Source organism: Dermacentor albipictus, chromosome 9 (assembly GCF_038994185.2).
Source record: "Dermacentor albipictus isolate Rhodes 1998 colony chromosome 9, USDA_Dalb.pri_finalv2, whole genome shotgun sequence".
Lineage (NCBI taxonomy): Eukaryota > Metazoa > Arthropoda > Arachnida > Ixodida > Ixodidae > Dermacentor > Dermacentor albipictus.
This window is the reverse complement of record NC_091829.1, coordinates 51080156-51102304: the sequence shown is the minus strand read 5'-3', so window position 1 is coordinate 51102304 and position 22149 is coordinate 51080156. Positions and strand designations below refer to the sequence as shown.

Below are 22149 nucleotides of genomic sequence, written 5' to 3'. Positions count from 1 at the left end.
TAATTGTGAAATCTTTGACAGGTTCACCTGGAAGCTGGTCTCGTGTAAAGAATTTGGTAAGAGTGTGCTTTCTCGTTTAGTTGCGGCAATAAGTGCTGCCGTATCTGCCATGACATCATCCCGATGTAGCAGGCACAAGTACCAATGGTCGCTCAATGCGTGGTTCGCAATTTACGCTGGTGCTATAATCGGTCCCATCTTCTTCGATCACCCACTGGACAGCGTTAGATGAAGGAAATCCTTGATAGAGTGGTGGATGGGTTTCTCAGCGAAGTCCCGCTGTAACGTCTTCCACTTCTTTGGTATCGGCAAGATGGGACACCAGCACATAGCAGCAGCCGAGCACGAAACTAGCTGGATGCGACTTTTCATGCGCAATAAATTGGAAGTCCACGGACCAGTGTATTGGCCGGCTAGGTCACCTGAGCTATCTCTACTCGATTTCTTGCTTTGGCGTGATGTGAAAGATCAGGCTTACATGATCCAGACACACGTCAGATAAGTTCAAGGCAAGGGTAACGGATGTCTGCCGTAGAACTCCGGCATCGGTCATCAACAAAGCCACTGAAGATGTGATAAAACGGACACAGTGCTGAGTAGACGCACCAAGAATTATGCCTTAAGGGCAAGTCTTTATCGCAATAAAAAAAAGTGGTAAAAGGAGACCTATTCAAACACGTCCTCTAGGCTGGTGGTCAACGGACCTTAGCGAGAGAGAGAGAGAGAGAGAGAGAGAAGGATGCATAGAAAGGCAGGGAGGTCAATCAGAGGCAGTTCCGGCTGGCTACCCTGCACATGGAGAAGGGGGATAAAAAAGAAAAAGAGGAGAAGGAGGAGACAGACAGAAATATAGACGAGCACGAAAAAACCGCGTACACTCCAGAGCGGTAGGGGGCGGCGTTCTTAGAGTCCATCGTGAAGCCCCGCAGACCGCAGAAACCTAAACAACGCAAGCAAGGCCTTCGGCGTGGATGTTCTGTGGGAGTACTGACCTAAAGCTTTGCGTTCTGATAGTGGATGATTGTCCAACCGGTCAGTACTCTGCACAGGGCATAATAAAAGCTGACGTGTCTTTTCCATTTTCTATATTAAATTTTTTGTGCAGACCTCCTGAATGCCAATTCGGCTCATTTAGAAGTCGTATATTTACTTTCTTGAACGCATATTTCTCTACACGTTGATCGCTTCGCGGTCTATTTAGTTTGTATTTATTCACACAAACCTGTTCTTGCAGTATGTATACACTTTCATGAAAAATAAAAGGGTCACTGTAATTTGGCTTTGGCCCGAAGCAAGTCTGGCGCGAAATATAGCTTCGCACGCACTCTTTAGATGCGGTGCGAGCAATGCCCTCATTTTGAGACATATTATGTCTATTCGTGTGCATTTCGTGCATGGTCAGAGCGGCGCTTAATTTGGCCGCGTTATCAAGATGCTTTTGTTATTAATGTGATCAATCAGCCTTGAGAGACTAATAATGAGTGTGAAGTACAAATGAGAGGAAGAAATAGCTGCGAAGCCGCGAAACCTACTGTTGGTGCTCCTTCCGTGATATTATCGAGATGATGGGCTCGCTTTTCGGGTTTGGGACAAGCAATACAGTTTCAATCAGCTTATCGATCAGCTTTATCAGAGGGCGGTGCTTTATAATGCGGGTGGGAGCGCACTTACGCAGTATTTTCATACTTCTTGAGGTTTCTGTGACCGTCGGAAATAATTATACGCAATTAGTACGTCGCTGTAAACACCACATTTTCATGTCGTTTTTGGGTGCCTACAATGCTTCATTGAGGCTTTGAAAATAGGACAGTAGTTAGTTGCAATTACTGAAATAGATCTCAATAACGAAAGAATTACTGGCAGCTACTCCACTGCACTGGAAACAATATGCACTAAGTTTTCTTGGAGTAACGCAACTGCTCTTTTCTTTAAGTCTTAGTGCATGATAATTGGAGAACACTGTATAATTCACTCAGTAACCAAAATAAGGCCAAGCTGGATTCACTTGAAATTAGAATGAACAGCAGTCGTGCGCAGCAGCGCTTATACTTGGACTCACGAGACAGAGAGTGAGAGAGGCTGCAATTTCGCCGGAAAGGCGAATCAGTATTAGTGATAGCCATGTATGCAACAATTACACGAAGGAAGAGTACACCACCGAGAGGACTATGAGGTCTTGTCTACGCTCATATATATAAGGCCGTGACTTCAGCGCTGAACTCTTCGAGCTCACACGAAGTTTCCAGTACAAGAAACATATATGGGGGAAAGGGGGGTCCGGATAGCTGGTCGGGCCCCAGCTCCCTACCCCCCGGAAAAATGAACGCTCCACCTGTCGTCAGACATATTGGTCATTTCGTAGCCATTATTAGTCGCTGCTGCTCACTAATGATCATTTTTACTCATTTGTAATCGATTTTGGTCATTGCGAGTCGTCGTTAGACATATTGGTCAATTTGGAGTCATTAGTAGTGATTACAAGTCCTCAGTTGGCATCATTACTACTCATTATTGACTTGTACCAATACCCAATATAACGTTATCATTAACTAACTGTCACTACCAATCGTTTTTCATTCTTTAATCTGTCTTCATATGGCGTGATGATGCTTCGGCGGACATTCCGGCAGTCGGGTTTGGGGACACAAACTTCACCGTGAGCCTCGAAAGGCTTTCGCCATAAAAATCCAACAATGGGGCGAAATTCCTTGCGCGGCTTTGCTCTGTCAATTACTGTAATGTTTTTGTTTGATGAAATCATACTAATGAAGTGTGTAGTGCGTCTCGGTGGGGCCGGATTAGTGCACCTGGGAATAAGAGGTCGAATCTTTTTTTTTTCCATTTCTGAGAGGTCAGCCAATATATTACTTCCGACGTGATAGTAATCTTGTCGTCTCTTGTGGTAAATACTACGTCGCTTCCGAAACTAAACGCTGCACGCAATATACTGGTTGGTAGAGTATAGATATCTGGAGCTCATCAAGAGTCGTTTACGTGCTAAGTTTATATAAAGAAATGCATCAATTGGTAAGAGAAGAGCTGAGGAATAGCGTGAACGACACTCGCATCTCCGTTTTGTACGTAGTATTTAAAGCGTGTTGAAAAACTTAAGTGAGGGAAGAATTATAGCCAAGGTAACGAAGCTTTCCTGTGTGTTTAAATGCCAGGTCATATATGATAGCAATATAGAGAGTGGAAAGGCAGGGAGGTCAATCAGATGCGAGTTAGCTTTCTACTCTTCACTTGGGTGGGTAAAGTAGGAATTGAAGGAGGGGAAAGAGAGCGCAAGATGGGGAAAACAAGAACTTGGAGGATCCTCCAGTCAGACGCAATAACGCCGGCCGATGGATCGCTACAAGCCGCAGTTTGCACCTGCATGTGTTTCTGATGCAATGATAATTTTCGTATATGCTGAAAAAGCACTCTCCTCCGACCGAGGCGTGTCGTCCAACTGGTTAAGCATAACGAAGAGCGATTGTCGCTGTACAGTGCATTGGCCTCGAGCTCCACCACTGAAAAAGCTGGCGCCACCGTCGGCGTGACGTGCTAGGAGGGATCACGTGGACATAGCGGCCGCGTCGGCTGCTTCGGGAGCGCCGAAGCGAGCTGAAAACGAGTTTAAATTCCCTCGTACGCTGCGGTCCTCATTTAGTGGCGAAATTTTCCCGCTTTGAGTGTCTCCTTTACAACGCTTGAAAGCACTACAAAAGGTAGTGGCTGCCTTTGAAAGCGCGCAACATGGTAGGCTACTGCTCGGTGCCGCAGGGCCGAACGCACTCAACGGAGGCCGGTGTCAGCCTTATTCACACGTAGCCGCAGGACAAGAATCTGCGTGAAGCTTGGCTCGCGAAACATAAAACCGGCAAACAGTCATCGGCTACAACTCGGGTATGCAGCAAGCACAGACGCGAGGAAGATTTCTGCTACGGCGCCGGGTCTGCGATGTTCGGAAAACGCGCACTGAGACGCTCGCCCGAGTCGGCTGCCCGACTAATGTCATGACGGTTTGGTCTATGAACTTGTCGATGCTATAGATACTGGCAAGTTCAGTGGAGTGGAAAGGCAACAGTAAGAAGCACATTAAAAAAAATCATGGCATATGGTCATGTTTGCGTTATGAATTAATGCAGCGGATTACACAAAAAAAGGAGCAGCGGGAAATGGCACGTTGAGAACACCGATAAACATGCAGTGCGATGCAACTCGAAAAATAATATTGAAAGGTCAAATAATTTAGAAGAAAAAAAAAGATTGAATCTTCGCGACGGCACATCACAGTCCCCGTAGGCGTCGAAGTCTCTACAGTGAAGTTATTTTTGAACAGCCCTGATAGCATCCACGCAACAATGGTTGCTTGCATACAGTCAAATGCTCCTATTCTGCGGCCTAAAGCTCATGGCACGGTGCGCGGACACGCAACAGTGCGCGGACAAGCATGCAGACGCGCAGTCGGTCGCTGCGAATCTACGCGATCGCTGCATTGAGGCTTCGTTCTATTACGCTCCATTTAGTTATACAGACGCTATGAGAACATATTTCACATAGCTTGCTCTCAGCGTTTACCTACCTTTCACGCAAGAAGCCGGTTCGGGAGACTTCATCGCGGCGACCGCGCGCAGTGGCGTTCACTGTACGTATTCGGTAAAGAGATAGCGTCTGTAAACGATTGTGTGCTTTCAGTTTGCTCAAGATTATTAACGCGACAGCGTTAAGGAGCTCGTGTCGCAGAAAAGCCGGTGTCGTCGGCGTCGGTGTCGGCGCCGTCGGCGATGGCCGTGAGCGATAAATCCCAGCAGGCACTTCATGAATAAAAAACAACTTGCAGGATGGGCTGGGTGGGAATCGAACCAGGGTCTCCGGAGTGCGAGACGGAGGCGCTACCACTGAGCCACGAGTTTTTTTTTTTTCTTTATTGCCGGTCTTCGACGTACACATACGGCATAAACAGATACACTTCATAATGGTAAAAGCAATGACCGTCTTGGGCCCTTGCGAATAGTTAAAAACACTTTACTACCGCTAGTTCATCCAATATATGCATCCATTCGGGTGGTTCTGTTCTCGTTCTATAAGCTTCACGCAGATATAGCACGCTTTCAATGAAATGCTCTCTCGCAGGATGAATAACAAGCCTCTCATGGCGCTCATCCATTCTTGTTTTCCACAGGCTATGTAAACATATTGCCATAAACATGTCACATGGCATATCTGCGTTCTCAGTTGGCAAGAAGCGGATGCCGTACGGTGTTATCGGTAATTCCTTTTTCAACGTTCTTTGTAGGATGTCCCACAAGAACATTGCATCTGAACAATCAAGAAAGATATGCTCAATCGTCTCTGGTTGCCTGCATCTTGAGCAGTTTACAGACCATGGCACAAAGATTCCCCTTTCTCTTAGCCATGGCTTCACTGGGAGCGTTCCACTGTGTAATTGGAAGAAAAAGGTTTTTGCGGATGACCGTATCGGCATCCGCTTCACTCGCTTGAGCACATTTCTTCCACTGGATTCAACGCGGTACATAGAACGATAGACAGGCGCAGGCAATGATACATCAAGTAAATCTTTGTACAGTCTTTTCCGTTTAACAGATGCAAGGTAATTCAATGAAAAGCGCGTATGTAGGAAGTCAAAGGCTAATACGACTTCTCGCAGGAAGCCTCTGAGCCTAGGTCCTGTGGTGCAATCGGAGGACACAACGAATTGAGGCAACGCGTTGCTCAAACGTCTTTGAAGGACTGTGCACAAGAATTTATCTTTTTGATCACGTAGGAACAAAAATCTCGACACGACTTGTCTTAAAAAGAGATGAACCAACCCTAGGCCTCCAGTTTTCACTGTTCTGAACAAATTAGTGCGACTAGAGCGCTCCCATACGGAACCCCAAATGAAGATGGCAAACTGCCGGTGTATTCTTTGTATGCTGACTCTTGATGCGCACAATGCTTGTAAAACATACCACATTTTGGCCACCAAAAACACATTACACACTGTTGCTCTTGTGAATATTGATAGTTCTCTCCCACCCAGCCTTGCCGTTTTCGCCTTAATTTCTGCGACCTCTCCTTGCCAATAATCTTTGGTGTCCTGGTGGTGTTGCAGAGGTACCCCAAGATACTTGGTAGGCTTATTCGTCCACTGCATTTTTCCAAAAAGTGAAGGCGTGTCTTCCCATTGTCCATACCATATCCCTATCGACTTACCCCAATTAATCGCACTCCCCGTCATTTTACAATACTTTGTCACAACATTAACGGCATTGCTTACACTTTGCTTGTCATCACAAAAAACAGCGACGTCATCCGCGTATGCTAACAGTTTTACCTCACTGTAACCGACCCTAAAACCCCGGACATGGCTCTCTTTTATTATCTTTAGACACAGTGGCTCGAGATATAGGGCAAACAGTAGAGGCGATAATCCACATCCCTGTCTTACGGAAGACCTGACGGCAATGCTGGGAGAGAGTGTTCCATTAACGATTACCTTTGTGGAAACGCCTGCATAGCACATTCTGATCCCTTCTGTTAAGATTGTTCCCACATTCACGTGCTCCAAAACATTGAAAAGAATTGTGTGTGTCACTCTATCGAACGCTTTTTCTAGGTCCAATTGTAACATGGCCACCCTACCAGAAAAGTCATCACAGTGCTCAAGTACTGTTCTTGCTACGTGTACGTTTGTAGCTATTGACCTCCCCTTAATGCCACATGTTTGATGTGGCCCTATCAATTGTGTTATTATACTCTGTAGCCTTCTGCCCAAAACTTTAGTGTATATCTTATAGTCTGAGTTTGTTAAGCTGATTGGTCGATAGGCTCGCACGGATAGGAGCGATGAGGGATCGGTAGTTTTGGGTATCAGGACAATATGACTCTCGCGAAATGACGGTGGCAGTACCCGCTTTTCATAGGCTTCTGTGATAACGTAATAAAGAGCTGCAGCTATATCTGTTTTGAAGGCTTTATAGAATGATCCACTCAGTCCATCAGGTCCTGGCGTTTTCCCAGGGCTCAGGTCATCTATAGCCTGCTCTATTTCCTTGATGCTTATTGGCATTTCTAATCTATTTCGTTGTTCATCATCTAGACTTGGCAAAAGGTGTAAGAAATCATTTTCGAACCCCTGTTCGCATTGCGTTTCATGTCCTAAGAGTTCGCTGTAATAATCTACAAAGGCAAGTTGGATGGTTTTCTTATCACGTACTATTTCATTACGGTATGTTATCGCATTTATCTCCTTTCGTGAGGCATAACTTTTTTCATCCGTAAACGAGCGCTTTGTAGGTTGTTCTCCGCACCATAGATGTTCTGCGCGTGCGCGAATGATTGCGCCCCGATATTTTTCCTTATCGACAAGTTCCAACTGTGCTTTCGTTCGCTGTATTTCTTTAGCGAAACAACCAGGACGGATGCTTTCCATGTTTAAATAAAAGTTGAGCTCACTTTGTAATTCTATTTCATTTCTTTTTTCTTGGTGGTGTAAAACGCTGGACCTTTCTATGGCTATTAACTTTGTTTCTTGCTTAAAACACTCCCACCTTTCCATGCAGTCACCGTGAACACCCGATAACAGCTCTTGAATGCTATCTTGAATTTTTTTAATAAATATTTCGTCCTGCAGCAATTTTTCATTGAATTTCCAAAGACCCCAGTTGAAGCTTGACGGCTTCTTTGGACCAAGCGAAAAACGGACCAAACTGTGGTCGCTAAAAAAAACATGTTTGACTTCATAATCACTGCACAATGGCAACGCTTCCCCAGAAACATAGACACGATCCAGTCTGGCATGGCTGTCCCCTTGAAAATGAGTGAACCGAGGTGTATCATTATTGGCTAAAACGTCGCCTACGTCCTCTAAATTATGTTCTTCAACGAGTGCTGCCAAGAGGAGCGCACTGCCTTCGAGACGAGACAGATTACGGGCTCTGTCTTCCACTTTGCAGACACAGTTGAAATCTCCCATCATGACCATGGTTCTCTCACACCTCAAGTGACATTCCACGCTTTCAAAAAAAACCTTGCGCTCGGCTATTCTATTCGGCGCGTAAACACAGATAGCGCGGAACTTGATATTGCAAAACATAAAATCGCACATTATAATACGCCCGGAATCATCACTAAATACATTTTCCACATTTATACCAATATTATTGCGTAGAAAGAGCACACAGCCCCCTGCTCTACCAACATCATGAGAAACGCACACATAATATCTAGACATGAACGTTTGGACTAGGCGTTCGGTCCCTTCCTCAGTTTCTATTTTTGTCTCTTGTACAGCAATAATGTCCAGATTATTTTCGATGAACAGGCGATTAAGCTGGTACTGCTTCTTCTTTGCCGTAAGTCCCCGCACGTTAATCGTGCCTACGCGTAAGGGTGTTTCAATGCGTATCGCCATTTCTACGGTGAAGAGATCAAGCCCGATAGATACCAATAAATTTGCAGTCTCGTCAGTGACGAAGGATCACTCACATTACCGTGGCGAGTCTGCATTCAGCCTGCACTGTTGACTGGTCTTCCATTGGCAGATCAGAAGTAGCAGCATTTTCCACCACCCCCGATCCTCCCCCCCCCCCCCTCCCGGCACGGGCAAAAACACGCGAACGCACGACCAGTTAAGTCCGCTGTGTCGCCGCCGCCTTTCTGTCCGGCGGTATGGTTGGCGTTGGTCTAAAGGTTGGCCTCCGACCAGTTGCTGTCTTCACAGGTGGTTCGCCCACACTTTGAGTGCTCGCATTCTGCTCTTCGCCGGTACTTTCTTCGTGCGTTCTTTTGGCCGCTGCCGCTGCTTTGCTGGTTTCCGTAGTGTCCATTACGCTTGAATCGTCCTCACTCGTTGCTACGGAGGGTTGCTTGCTTGTACTTGCGTCATTACTTGTTTCAGCGTCCTTAGCTGATGTTGTCTTTCCAGATGTCGGTATGGCTTCACTCGCAACCTGATCTACATCTTGTTTCGTAGAATTTATGGCTGGGTCTTTCTTTGAAAGTGGCGCCAGAGACGGTCTCGACGCACTAGCACTTTCCTCTGCGTCGACTTCGTCCATGAGGTGCTCGTTGACGACTTCCTCACTTCTCGATGGCCCCGCAACGTTTGCATACGTGCGCACGCACTGACTTTCTTCGTGGCCGAAGCGTTGACACACAGAGCAACGTGGCACGCGGCACTCGCGCCTGATGTGCCCCGTACGGTTGCACCGAAGGCACAGTGGAGCACGACCTGGCACGACCACTAGCGCCATTATGCCTGCTACTCGTAGCTGATGCGGTAGATCATCACGTGTCACACCTGGCTTCAGCTTGAGGGTCACTGTACGCATAGACGACCCTTTGTCCGTGATGCCTGGTACACGCCATTGCTCTTTCTGGACGTCGTTGACTTTCCCGTATGGAGCAAACGCCGCGTGTACGTCTTCGTCGTGCACATTGTGCAGCAACCAGTGGAGTTTAACCCGGACATCTCGGTTGTGTGGATCCACAACCAAACATCGTCGTTCCTTGACTTGAACTTCCGTATACTTCAGCATTTTCTTTGTCGCCTCTGCACTCTCGAACGTCACCGCCCAGACGTGGTTCATCTGGAAAGCCCCCAAGGCGACCACCTCGGGGAGCAATTTCAGATGAGCCAGCGTGTCGCGAAAATCTTCGACACGGAATGGCCTCGCTTTCACGTCACCATGAAGAAAAACTGTGTTTAAAACACACGAACCTGTAGGCAGTGGTGGCAAAACAACATGGTATTCCTGTTCAACGGACGCAGGCATCCTGTTTCCGCGGCTTGGCATAGCCGCAAACACCGCCCCTACGGAGCGCGACATTCGACGTCCGTACCGAACGGTAGCCGGAGGTAGAGACCACTCAGCCACGAGTTCGATGCTTCAAAGCGGTACAAAAGCGTCTCTAGTGAATGCGGTGTTGCCTTAGAAACGCGCTGTTTCTAAGGCTCAGGCGTGCGTCGCTTGCTTGAGCAGTGCCGCGCCGAACGCGGCACTGCTCGACGCTCACCGTGTCCGATGCGAGGCGCGTAGTCGCTGCGCCGTAGCCCACTGTCTTACACCCTTTGGCGGGTCGACCGGAACGCTGTCGCGTTCTACTCTTGAAGGCGAAGCTTAAGCGTCCTCCAATTTTTTATTTAGACAGTAAAAACCTTCTCTCGTTTCGAAAGTACTTACAGAAATGTCCGGGAGAGATCGCGCGTGGTGTTTTCAGTCAGCGCTGACAGCAAAACATATGAGGAGTGCGCCGCGTGATCCCTCGAACTACGCCAGCGAGGCGCTTCCGCTAGATGGCGACTCCGTAACTCCTCGCCGCCAATAGAGTGAAATTCAGGGAGGGCTTAAGGTAGTATCCAGGTTCTATAACCTGCCATGCCTGAAGTGTGGTTCATTACATTCAAATGTGCTGCATACGCTTGCAAGTCTACGGAACGTCCTTGCACCGTCTGCGTACGAAGCCGGATGTAAACGTGGCATTCTTCTATGCGGGCTCAACAAACAGCTTTATCAAACAGCTTTACCTTCACGTTATTTGGCGATAACACAGCAGTGACTTGGTAGCCTCTGAACAGTCAATTGGTGCACTTTCTAAGTCACGTGGTGTTTGGTGTCGGTACTTTTAAACACCTGCAGTTATTACGGACAACCGCTCCAAGGCTGAAATACACTGTATGACTGCCACCGCGTAAGTTGTCCATTTGTGCGTCGGTTCGTAATTAAGAATAAACTGTGTGACGTCAAGCCCTGCAAGTTCGGTGGCCGTCAATGTGGCAAAGCTACAAGTGTTTAACTTGATAGTCGTTGAATTTTTCTGGGATGACGACAACGGCAGTAGAGCTGTTCGGCAGGATGGAGCCGTTGGTGTATCTGTGTGTCTAGTTTTAGTAGTTCTTATTTTAGGATTGTGGTGAGTGCGGCAACTTGTTTAAAAGTTAGCGATTACATATTTTCTGCGCTCTAATTGCTGTGAGGTAGATCATCGGCTGAATCAGTCGTTAAGGTCCAAAATACTACTCTAATGGCGCATCTCAGTAATGGCGCATGTCAGTTTTCTTTTTCAATGGAATTTGTGTCCAAGTTCCTCAATAAGCAAAACACTCTCCACTGCCCTGTCATAAGTCAATTGCGTAACATTTCTCAATGTTAGGGCAGTGTATTTACTTCTGTCATACCTAGGCGACTGACGTTCACAGTGCTATAGGATATCTTGACGTGAATTTGAAACCACCATATTCCTGCAAGTAAATTATCGCCTATACTGTAAGAAACATCCGCACTGGCTCTGGGTACGCGCGTGATCATAACGCTAGTTCTTGAAGTTTTCTTAAAAGCTTCATTCGGAAGATGCATGATGAAACGTTTCCTCGCTAAAGAACTCGTCTCTTTTATATAAGCAAAGAAATTGTCGCAGGCAAGAAAGTTTTTAATAGCAGCAAGGACGACGTATGCGACGTTTCATAGACGCAGCCCTGATTCCAGTGCAGTGGTTTCTTTCTTGCACTTATATTAAGAATTACAGTTGCCAGTAATTAGACCACGTCCTTACGAACATTGGTCACGTATCATGCTCTCGAGCATTTGCTTATGTAATTTTAACTAAAGCCGTACTTCACCCACTGACATCTTCGCATACGCATCAGCTATATTTTCAAATCAGAGTATTGTGTACCTAAGCTCGAAAATATTTACCTCTGTGAAACGTTTCCGCAGACTGTGTTTTTTTAAAAGTATACCCACACAACTGCAATATCGCGATAAACATAAAAACATGGAAAGAATAACACAGCAAGATAGATAGGTTTTATTGATAGGAAAGGCAGAGAGGTCGATCTGAGCACTCTACACTGGGGAAGAGGGAAGAGGAGTGGAAGTACTGGGATGGATGATGATGAGAAGCGGCGAGTGCGTATGTACATTAGACGATGGCCCTACTACAGCCACTCTGGGCACACATGGAGATCTATTTACGGCCGGAACCACCGGGTACCATACATGTGTGAAATGCAGCTGGGCGTGTAGAATCTACTAGCTTCGAAATCGTGGCCAGAGTCCCAATTTATTAACGTGAAACGACACAGCAAAGGTTTTCTTTATAACTATTTGCTATGCCTATACTGGTTAGCTGCTTGGTCGCGAAGTAAATCAGCTGATGTTCGACTAAGCAGTTCCGCACAGAAAAGGAAATATATGACCATGAATGAGGTTTATTGCTCTGAGCAAGCTAAATCATCAGGCGAAGTGGGCGGCCTTCTCATTCCAGGAGCTTGTAGCCCTTTGGCCGCCCTATGAGCTTTGTCCGCCCATGATAGCTGGTCCTCCGGGTATGGGCTGGGCAGCAGGGACTCCTACTTCTCCTCGGTCGTTGTGTGCCTCGAAGGTGTGTTGTCTTCCTAAACCCCACACTCCCACGCCATGCTGCGTAGAAAGTTGAGAACGTCGCAGAAATTGCAAGCGTGTGGGTGTTGCATGGGCGAGCTTCTGTGGAGTAAAATGCCGTGTACATCAGAATTTGTTTCCTAGTCTTCCGGGACTTATCGATTCTCTGTCGAGTCTGGGATTTGGCGGGGAATAGCTTACTCAGTTTAAACAATAGTACTGCTGAATATTTGTTTGTTTTTTCGGAACATATTCTCTTCTTCGTTGCCCGTTGACCAGGACTGCGTAGCGAGTGTGATCTCGGGCCGCGGCGTCCGCCTTCGGGGATTCGTTCCCCGGGGTCCAGCCGATGTATATTGCTTGTTTCTTGATGTTCGCGTGTATGTGTATCGGTTGCTGTAGCGACTTCCCTTTTCTTGTAGTTTTTCGCAGGCACTCTGCGAGACTGTAATAATTGTTGCTTTTTCCCCGTGAATTGTTGCGGCGAAGGCTATGACTATACTTCCGTTTTGTTTGTGCCCTTTGTAAGTGTTGCTAAAGTTTTTCGGTGCCTTCGCCATCAAACTCTGACAACGAGTGCTGCAACTCCTGTTTATGTTGCTGGCGTTTGCGTATCTTACGTCCGCAGTTTTCTTTTGTAGTACTTGTCCAGTGCTGCAATTTATTTTCTTCTTTCTCGGTTGGGCTTTAGGTGCAAGCTGCTAGGTATCGGTGCTACTGTGATGTTTTCTCTTAGATATTTTAGTACTCTTTCTCTTCCCTCTTCCCTAAGTCTTGCGCGTATCCTGGCATTCTAAACGTGGCCCTAGCCGCTTCCATCAGTTTCAGTATTTCGATTTGGTTTGCATTATGTTTCTCGACCAGCTCCGTCCATATGTTCTAAATCTCCAGTCGCAGCAGTTGTTTCTTCGAGGCTTCGTCAGGGACCTCGACGGCTGTTTTGAAATCTTTCCCGGATAGTGTGTTAAGCTTGTTCAATTTAGCGGTTTGGGGCCCCAGGTAGGGCGTCCCGTCTGTTACCCTGCCTATGATTAACCCGTCAATTACCTTGATCGAGTTCTGATTTAGCTCGTGTCTCTTGCTTGCGATCCATCTCACCAGGAGGACTGTATGGAGGACGGTCTCTTGGAACTTAGAGTCGCGGACCAGGCCCCGTCCATTTGTATTACGAGACCGACGATTCCTAGTGAGTCTATGAAACACCACTCACCCCGCCGCATTGCAAATATTCGTTCTACGCAGGAAGCCGTAGAGCGCTGTCCAAGGATCGCTTTACCGAAAGGGCTTTTCATGTGTGTTCGTTATCGAAGAATGAAGTTAGTGGTCTTGTTACCATGCCTCAAGGAGGCGAGCGGCACTGGCAAAGGAGACAATCTCTCCCTTTGCGCCAACATAGCATGTCCAAACGGTGTTCCTCCCCGGCTTTTTCCCATACCGGAACCTACGGACGTACTGCGGCATCGAGCCTACCTTCTGTATTGGGATGTTGCGCCTTCCGCATTGGATGATTAGTCATGGTGAGCGACAAACTACGTAGAGGCATTTGCGCGTGCGACCGTTACTCGAGGTGGGAGCAGGATTCATTGAGAGAAGAGGAGCACGTTTGGAATTTCAGCTGTTTTCAACCAGAACTCCGTGCCCTGATAATTTGCAGACACATACCTTAGCGTGTCGTGTGCGCGCTACGTTTGTTTGTTAAAGATTGGCACACTTGTAGATGAACTCGCTAATCAGTTTAACTCTGTTAAGAGGGACGTCAGGGTCTAGGGTTTCCTGGTGGTGCATTCCCTTGGTTTTTGCCCTGAATTTGAATAGTTATGACGGCTTGGGCGTGCACCAGAGACCACAGGTTTTCAGGTACGCCTCCATTCTGTTAACTGCTCCTTGAATAGTACCTTAGTGCTTCTAGTGGCTCCCCCCCTTGTCCACAAGGTGAAGTTGTCCGAATAGAAGGTGTGTCTCAAGCCGTCGATGCCACAATGTGCGTTTAGTAATTTTATGATTGGTATGTTTAAATATAGGGGGCAAATGGCGAAGCCTTGAGGTGTTCCCTTATTCGGTACGCTGAACTTAGACAACCACAGACTGCCCAGGCCTAAGGTCGCTATTCTGCTAGAGATGGCGTTTTTCACCGATTGCTAGTTGAGTTCGCAATAGTTCTTGTCTCGGAGTGTCCTCAACACGGCGTCGTGAGACACGCGAGTGGCGGTGTCGAAGGGTCCCTCAACACCTTTGTCAAGTATGGCGCTCTTGTTCTTCGTGTCTAGTTTGTGTAAGATGCATTCTTATATTTTTAGTACTATGTATGGCGTCGAGAGGTGTTGGCAACAAATATACGTTTTGTTTGGGATGTGACCGCTCTCTGCCACGTAATGTCCCACCCAGTCTGATATGTACCATATGTTCGTGGCGTGTATACCAGCGCACGAAGTGCGGGAAAGTGTCCTCACCTTCGATGGCGTACAGTGCAACCGTACCAAGAGAGACAAAAAGGAGACCTGGACCATTGCTGAAACACAAGTGAACTTTACAAAGGAAAACTTGTTTTGTCTCTTTCATTACCGTTGCGCTGGGCACCCCGAATATGCTCCCCCGACTAGCCCAAGAAAGCGTATTGCACTGTCCTCAGGTTCTAAATAGCTTCTTCGGTGTCGGGATCACTGTACTGCCTGCATACTTCTTGGACGCCGGAATGACTCCCGATTCACAGCTTTCGTTGGTGTGCTCTAGTAGACATTTCTTCGCTCCGTTATCTACGTCAGGGATCATCTCGTCGCTCACGCATCCTTGCCTGAAGTATAGTCCGAATGACAGCGAATGAGAGCGGAATTCCGAATAGCCTCGCTAATGATAGTACTCTGTAAACCAGGATTTACACGTTCAGGTACAACAAGCTCTTGGACCAGGGAGTAGTGCGGCCTGTAGGGCACACCGCTATTAAGGCGCTCTTTATACTTGTGCGAGACTGAACACAATACACGAGATATTCTACGTGTTGTGGTATGTGTATGCTAAATGTCATATGTCCTGTGTGTATCATTTCATTTATCATGTAATTCGCCTAGAACGGCGTGCTAAGTATGCCGCCTCACGAAATTCTCCAATATTCTTAAAAAAAAGCTCCCTCTCATTCTCTGCCTTGTTGCGAGGATCTTATTTTCCTATTTTAACCACTTTAGTAGTGGGCGGAAAAATAGGAAGGAAAGCTAGTTAGAAAGAAAGACGGAAACGCAGAAGGAGAAAAAAAGAGGCAGTCGACCGACGCTTTCCTTGTTTGGCTACCCTCTCTTGGGGAAGGAGAACAAATTTATTATTGAACTAAATTTGTGCGATGACACAGAAGTGGCCGACATTTTTGTGAAAATTGCGCCAGTTTAAGTACACTTGTCCCCTCATGTGAAGGCCCAAAAAATCAAATCACCCTTTGTTTATGCACAGGCAGAGAGAATTTCCAGGTGTAAAAGAAAAGAAATACCAGGTTTAAGAAAATGACCGTTTCATGCTTTCTTTTGTAATGCAAAGTGTCTGCGTAAAACTGATCTGCTGCGGGTCGTGAGAATTCGGTACACATAACGGGTAAAGAAAAGCATAGCTGGAGTAATAGATCAGCGTACACGATGATACAAATGGCAGGCAGCCACATTCCAAGGGCCCAGCATTCGTTCGTCTAAAATATGATCCATGAAGGCTATGATTCTCTCCTCATTTATAACAAATGAGAGATGCATCCTTTCTTTTTTTCTTTTTTTCATTTGTTTTGAATTGAACATGAATTTTCTTGTCATGCAAACGATTGAGCGATATTTTTTACTGCAGAAAAGCATGGTCGATGCAAAACATTTGCAGCGAGGAACGTCTCAATGAAGTGTAGCGTATGCACGCACAAAGTATTCCGCACTTTTTAAATTGTTGCTATCAATCGAGTATGTCGATTGTGTGCGTGCTATATCTAAGGATTCTCTTGCCCGCGCTGGCATAGATGAAAAACAGCTGTACGCACTGCTCTTACACTGCGAATCTGCGTATCACTAAATTTTTGATTTCGCAAAGGCAGTCATAATCTAACCAAATCGGCTATATGCATATGTAACGTGGCGGATAAATTTCGGCATGCACGGAGCTCAATCACGCTATTTTCGAAACACAACGCAAGCATTTAATCGCACTCGATACCTGTGGCACAACATAGCTATTAAAAAAACAACAACAAAGAAACTAGGATGCAGAAAGAGGAGTTTTTCCTTTTGCTATCCGCCATTGTTCTGGGATGGTGCCTTCCTTTAGCAGCAGCACGTCTGAGTCGAAAAATATATCTAAGACTTCGAGAAACGATTGATCGCGCAATTCCAAATCTGTCAAGCAGGACATGCCGTTAAAGTTTGGGTGAACGAAAGAAAAACAAGAAAAACTCGGGAACCTAAAGATATCTCCGAATGACTGCCGATGCTAATGCGAATAACATTGAAGCAATTTAGGGACGCACCGTATTTACAATCTTGAAGGCATCATGTATGAGGTGCTCACTGCAGCCCTCCTCCTTCTTCGCGTTTCCTCCCGGAGAGGCTGGTCCTTACAGCGCCGCCGCTACGATGTCTGCAGCCTGTGCCCCGAGTCTGAATATGTATGCCCTCAGTTCAATTCCATCCAGCCCTGTAGAAGCTTAAGATACCCCACCGCGAGTGCTTCACGGCTATGGTTGATGGGCTGCTAAGGTCGCGGTTCCGGGATCCAATCCCAGCCATGGCGGCCGAATTTCAATGGGGGCAAAATGCGAAAACGCCCGTGTACTTAGATTTATGTGCAAGTTAAAGAACTTTAGGCGGTCCAAATTACTCCGTAGTCCCCCACTGCCGCGTGCCTCATAATCAGATCGTGGTTTTGGCACATTGGCGGAGAGGTGGGGATATCACAGACTGCATGCGGGTTTGTCTGGTTTACTTTTTACTAAATGTCTACTTGCTGTACGTTCTAATGCTTTCCATAATTGTGGGCAAGCCTTAAACATATTATGTGATCGGATTCACAGTGATATAACCATCCCGGTGAACTAGCTTTAAACACAACTTTAGGCATATTATCAGGGAGAGCAAAAGATGAATTTTGATTTGTGTGGAAAAGTAAGCGCATACACTGGGAGATTTCATCCTGAATTAAACGCTGCACTTTGCAATGTAGCCTACGTTTTTTTTCTGGCTAGGCAGTGTCAGAGTTGCCGAGAGGACCATTGTGGTACCTGTATTTTCGCGGCGAAGGGTCCACTCCCGAAACTATGTAATTTTATTGTCGTTGCTTGTAAGTCCCAGTACTCTCTTATATCAAGCTGTATTGAAATAAATATTAGGGAATATTGTATTTAGAGCGCATGCCCGTTCTCTCTGACACAGCCTTGCTTCGAAAGAGAAATGTAATGTTGATGAACACTAGTAACGATTTTTTGTTCACGCATTCGCATTACTGCCCGACGGCTACGTCTCTTTGCAGATTTCTCTTGTGTGAATCTCACAGCCAATACCTTCATGAAAACTGTTTGAAAATCGCACTACTCTTGAAGACGTGCTCTGCTTAGACACGTACTTCGAAGTTGATACCTGGTGAGACCATACCTCAAGCTCATTGTCTGGCGCAATTTTTTTTAGCCCTTTGCCTGCATGTACATCGCGCTTTATTTAATTGCTGCTTCACTAAACCAATCTTCCGGTTCATCTGACCAGCGCATTCGCTTAGAAGCCTTCGAGTTTTTCATTCGCGTTGTTCCGAAGTGCCCTAGTATAGCGAGAAAATGTATTTCTGCCTGCTCAGTAGCACTTCAGCATTGATAGTGGCAATGCCTATGAAATCCGATAATTGGTTTTTTACTTGTGATTGTTTGTCTCTCCAGGCGTGTTTCGACGTCTTCAGTTTGTGCCACTTGAGCATCATAGGTGTACTCAACTATGAAAGACCATCACAGCTTAGCGGATGCTCCTACCGTTTTTTAAGCTTTACTTAAACAATTGGTCTAATGGTGGATCCAGTGCGGGAACAAATGTGACGTAAAAAAAGAAATATGGGGTTTTACGTGCCAAAATCACTTTCTGATTATGAGGCACGCCGTAGTGGAGGACTCCGGAAATTTCGACCACCTGGGGTTCTTTAACGTGCACCTAAATCTAAGTACACGGCTGTTTTCGCATTTCACCCCCATCGAAATGCGGCCGCCGTGGCCGGGATTCGATCCCGCGACCTCGTGCTCAGCCGCCTAGAAACGTGACGTAACTGATTTGCTGTAATCATGTTTCTTTCGCTCACTGCTCAGAAGTTGGATTCCAATAAAAAAAAAGAGACAGAATAGAATCAAGTGTTCGTAAAATTCTAGTGGCAGGCTTGAACACGAAACTTTGTTTTTGCCTGCGCCGTTCATTGCTAGGATCGCTACCACCCGTACATACCGTACCGCATTTCTAATGTAACTCATCTCTATGATTGCACCACGCACTTCTCGAAGCGGCGTATTGTAGCTGCGTCGTCGCGTGATGCAAGAGTTTATGGTCGGTTATGCGGGGAATAAGCCAGTGCTCGCCATTTCACGCGCCTCATAGTCGAGTTCTCCTCATAGAACATTCGTACATAGTCGCAGTTCCACGTTCTATTTAACCGGCATATTTGCCAGCCAATTATTACCCCGGATGGTTACCATTGCAGCATCGCGGGTTCGCAAAGCGCATGGTTACATGCCGACTAACTCGGGAGACTACTTATACTACGTAGTCTGCGCGGACTAATTACCGCGTCTTTGCGGGATAACGAGGTGCCTTTCACTGCTCCCCACATAATACAAGAAAGGGGGACATTTGCAAGACTATAGCTGGAGATTCTGGCAGAATTGTGGCCGGTAACTGTGTCCTAAATGAATGCTCGATATTTCTGCAGAAGCTTGTAGTCCTATACCGCGTATGATGACCCAGGTTCCTTCAACATCCCTTGCGCTATGCCATAAAAACTCGCATAACGCCGGATTGCCCACAACTGAGAATCAAATTAGCAAGCGTTGAGCAAATAGTCTGGTAGAATTTAGCATGGGAAAAGGCAAGTGCATGTACTACGCAGGCGTGCAGGAAAGCAGATAAAGCGTGCATTGCCCATCCTATCCGCAAAGTTGAGTATAATTGACAAGTGTGATTGACTCCTTCGAAAGCGAATGGGCTGCCAGGATCTCGATGTTGTCTTTGAATAGGGTAGAAACTTTCAACGACAAAATTACGTAAAAGATAGGACAGGAAATATATTGTGCATACTCTGTGTAGTCTACAGATAGCCTGTACTTGTCAGTTTTGTTTAGATGAGTTTGACACCTAATTAGTATATTTTCCCCAGGTAATTTACTAAGACGTTCATAGTGGCATGTTTCACACTCTTGTGCGAGGTTCTACTTGTTGATCACTGAGCCAGAAGAGTTATTAAATAACTACAATAAAGGTTATTGTTTACTCAAATAACATTTCGTGGCAGTGTGGCATGAATGTGTTGTCATGTGAACTAATTGTCTTAATCTTCTTTCGTGTGGAATAGTTTTTTATCTTTCTGTGGCTTATAGCCACAGAGAAGACAACCATTACATGTTCTCCATGCTTTGGCACTTTTGCTTGATAATATTATGTTTTGATAAAGCGAAGATAAAGTGCACATGAAGCACATATTGTTAGCATGTGTGGTTATTATTACGGTAAAATTACAAACCTTAGGAAATATGGGATATTTCCTTGAGTAAACGTATGTTTAGCTACTTTGTAAAAGCTGCCCTGTACTATTGGAGGTAGGAAGATTTTAGTGTTGGTAGGTGTAAGATCGGACATAAGTATTAATACTTCTTCTGGGAAGATATTCATTGTTGGATGAAAGAAGAAACTGCACCATGCTTGATACATGATTATGTACTGCAATAATTTCTGAATAATGAATTTTAGTATTGCAATAGCAGGCGCCGTCAAATATGTATGATAGCCCTTGAAAGCAACTGTGTGTAACAAGCGTTATCGCTGCTGCCATATGTACTATGTCATTTGTTCAGCCCTCATGCCCATGCCAGTATTGCTTGCCATGTTTCTTTACTTACACGTGTTGGGCACACGCAAGGGCTTTATTTGCTTCTTTTAGAAAACAGATTGGTGCATGGAATGACGTTATAAATCGCGTAGTGACAGTGAAAATAAGTAGATCGTGCGGAGAGCAATCGGACATTGAACTGTTTATTTGGATAAACTTCTGCCCTCAAAAGGACCGCTACACTTGGGGGCAATGGCAACGAGCGCTTTCTTTCGACGTCTAATCGAATCACGTGGCCATTTTCCTGCACGTTTTTTGCTAGGTCTGCGTCGTACATTTCTCAATGCACTGAGACAGCTGCACAGGTTCCAAAACTTGTAACACGCTAAACGATGCAGTCCTATAAGACACACCCGTTTTCAACACGTTCCTATAGCATTCGAGGTGAATGGAAACCCCGGTACTGCAAGTTCATTTCGAGTGCGGAAATTATTGTGTTCATGGGCATAGCGGCTGGGAGCACAGCAGAACTGCAGTTGTCCAATCTATTTGAATATTTGAATTTGCGCAATTCCTTTTGGCAGTATCAATATTTGCCTTCGATGTCCTTCCTCTCTTTTGTTAGTGCTGAAAAAGAACTTGGCTGTACAACTTCCTCAAGTTATACGAAAGATAAATAGATTATTTAGTCTAAGAGCTTGAAGCCCTCTCCAAGTTATTTTGTTCAAGAAGAATGGACAATATTCGTCATCAATCATGTGGGCACTTCCTTGAGTGAAAACTCTGCGCTTACAATAATTTCCTGTCAGGAACGGTTCGGCGCGCTAGCTATAACGCAGAGGCCGTTCCTGACAGGAACGTTCCAGCCGCTACCATGTAGAAAGGTATACGTAAGATTGATGACGATTATTGTTAGGAGTACAGACATTTTTGTTTCTGATCACACGCTGAAGTGAATTAGCACACCATGTGTAGGTTTCCATAACCATTTTCATTATTACCGTGGCATCTGCAATTTTTTTACGCAGATGCGCGCACAGGCTGTCGGTATTATACTTTGCTTTGTCACAAATGTTATAGCCTTTCTAACTTAATACAGAATTGTGAGGCATTGCGCTGGTTTGTTGAGCATAGGTTGCGATGGCTTAAAACACAGAAAAATGTTGTGGTGACAACGTGTTCATATACGCTCGTAGAATGCTCGTTAACGCCGTTTAAACAAAAGCGATGATATGTCACAATTTCAACGTGGCTAAGGATACCGCCAATTTGAGTTGTCCTGATAATTTGGCTAGTTCTTATGTCCTTTGTTTGACGTAGGTTACTTGGATGTCTGCCCCGGTGATATGTATACGCGTGTACTGAAAGTTGGAACACATGCACGGATCAGTTCTGGGCCGCTATTTTGTAGCGATGCCTTATGCCTTATTCTATGCTATTCTTATCATCCACCACACACGGCCGCCTGATCGCGTTGATAATGTGGGCAGACCGTCGCTCTGACCAGTGGCCAAGCGCGAAAAGCCTGAAAAGGCATAGAATCGGAAAAGGTATCGCTACAAAATACCGGCCCTGGCGCTGTCTGGTTCTTCCCCGTCACTAGTCAATAAACCCACACGCAGTGCGTGTGGGTTTATTGCCTAGTGGCCTTCCCCTAAAAGATCCCGTACTCGTGACGCCTGTGGCAGAAAGGATGGTCCACACCCGGCGCTAAGGTTTATGAGTGGTGGCACTGGCTAACACTCCCAGGGTTTTA

At 45.9% G+C, this 22149-nt stretch overlaps 2 protein-coding genes across 6 annotated transcripts in view; one reads left to right on the top strand and one right to left on the bottom strand.

Moving 5' to 3' along the window:
* The window catches only part of LOC135911931 (neprilysin-1-like), a 220352-nt gene that overhangs the window by 98336 nt on the left and 99867 nt on the right, over positions 1-22149 (top strand). The window lies entirely within an intron of this gene.
* LOC135911914 (uncharacterized) lies at positions 8619-9834 on the bottom strand. Its single transcript, XM_065444262.2, has one exon. The coding sequence runs from the start codon at positions 9816-9818 to the stop codon at positions 8619-8621; it is 1200 nt and encodes a 399-aa protein (XP_065300334.2). The 5' UTR covers positions 9819-9834.

What these genes read in the sequence shown, in the direction of transcription:
- LOC135911914 (XM_065444262.2), bottom strand. Translation starts at nt 9,818, where the DNA reads ATGTCGCGCTCCGTAGGGGCGGTGTTTGCGGCTATGCCAAGCCGCGGA.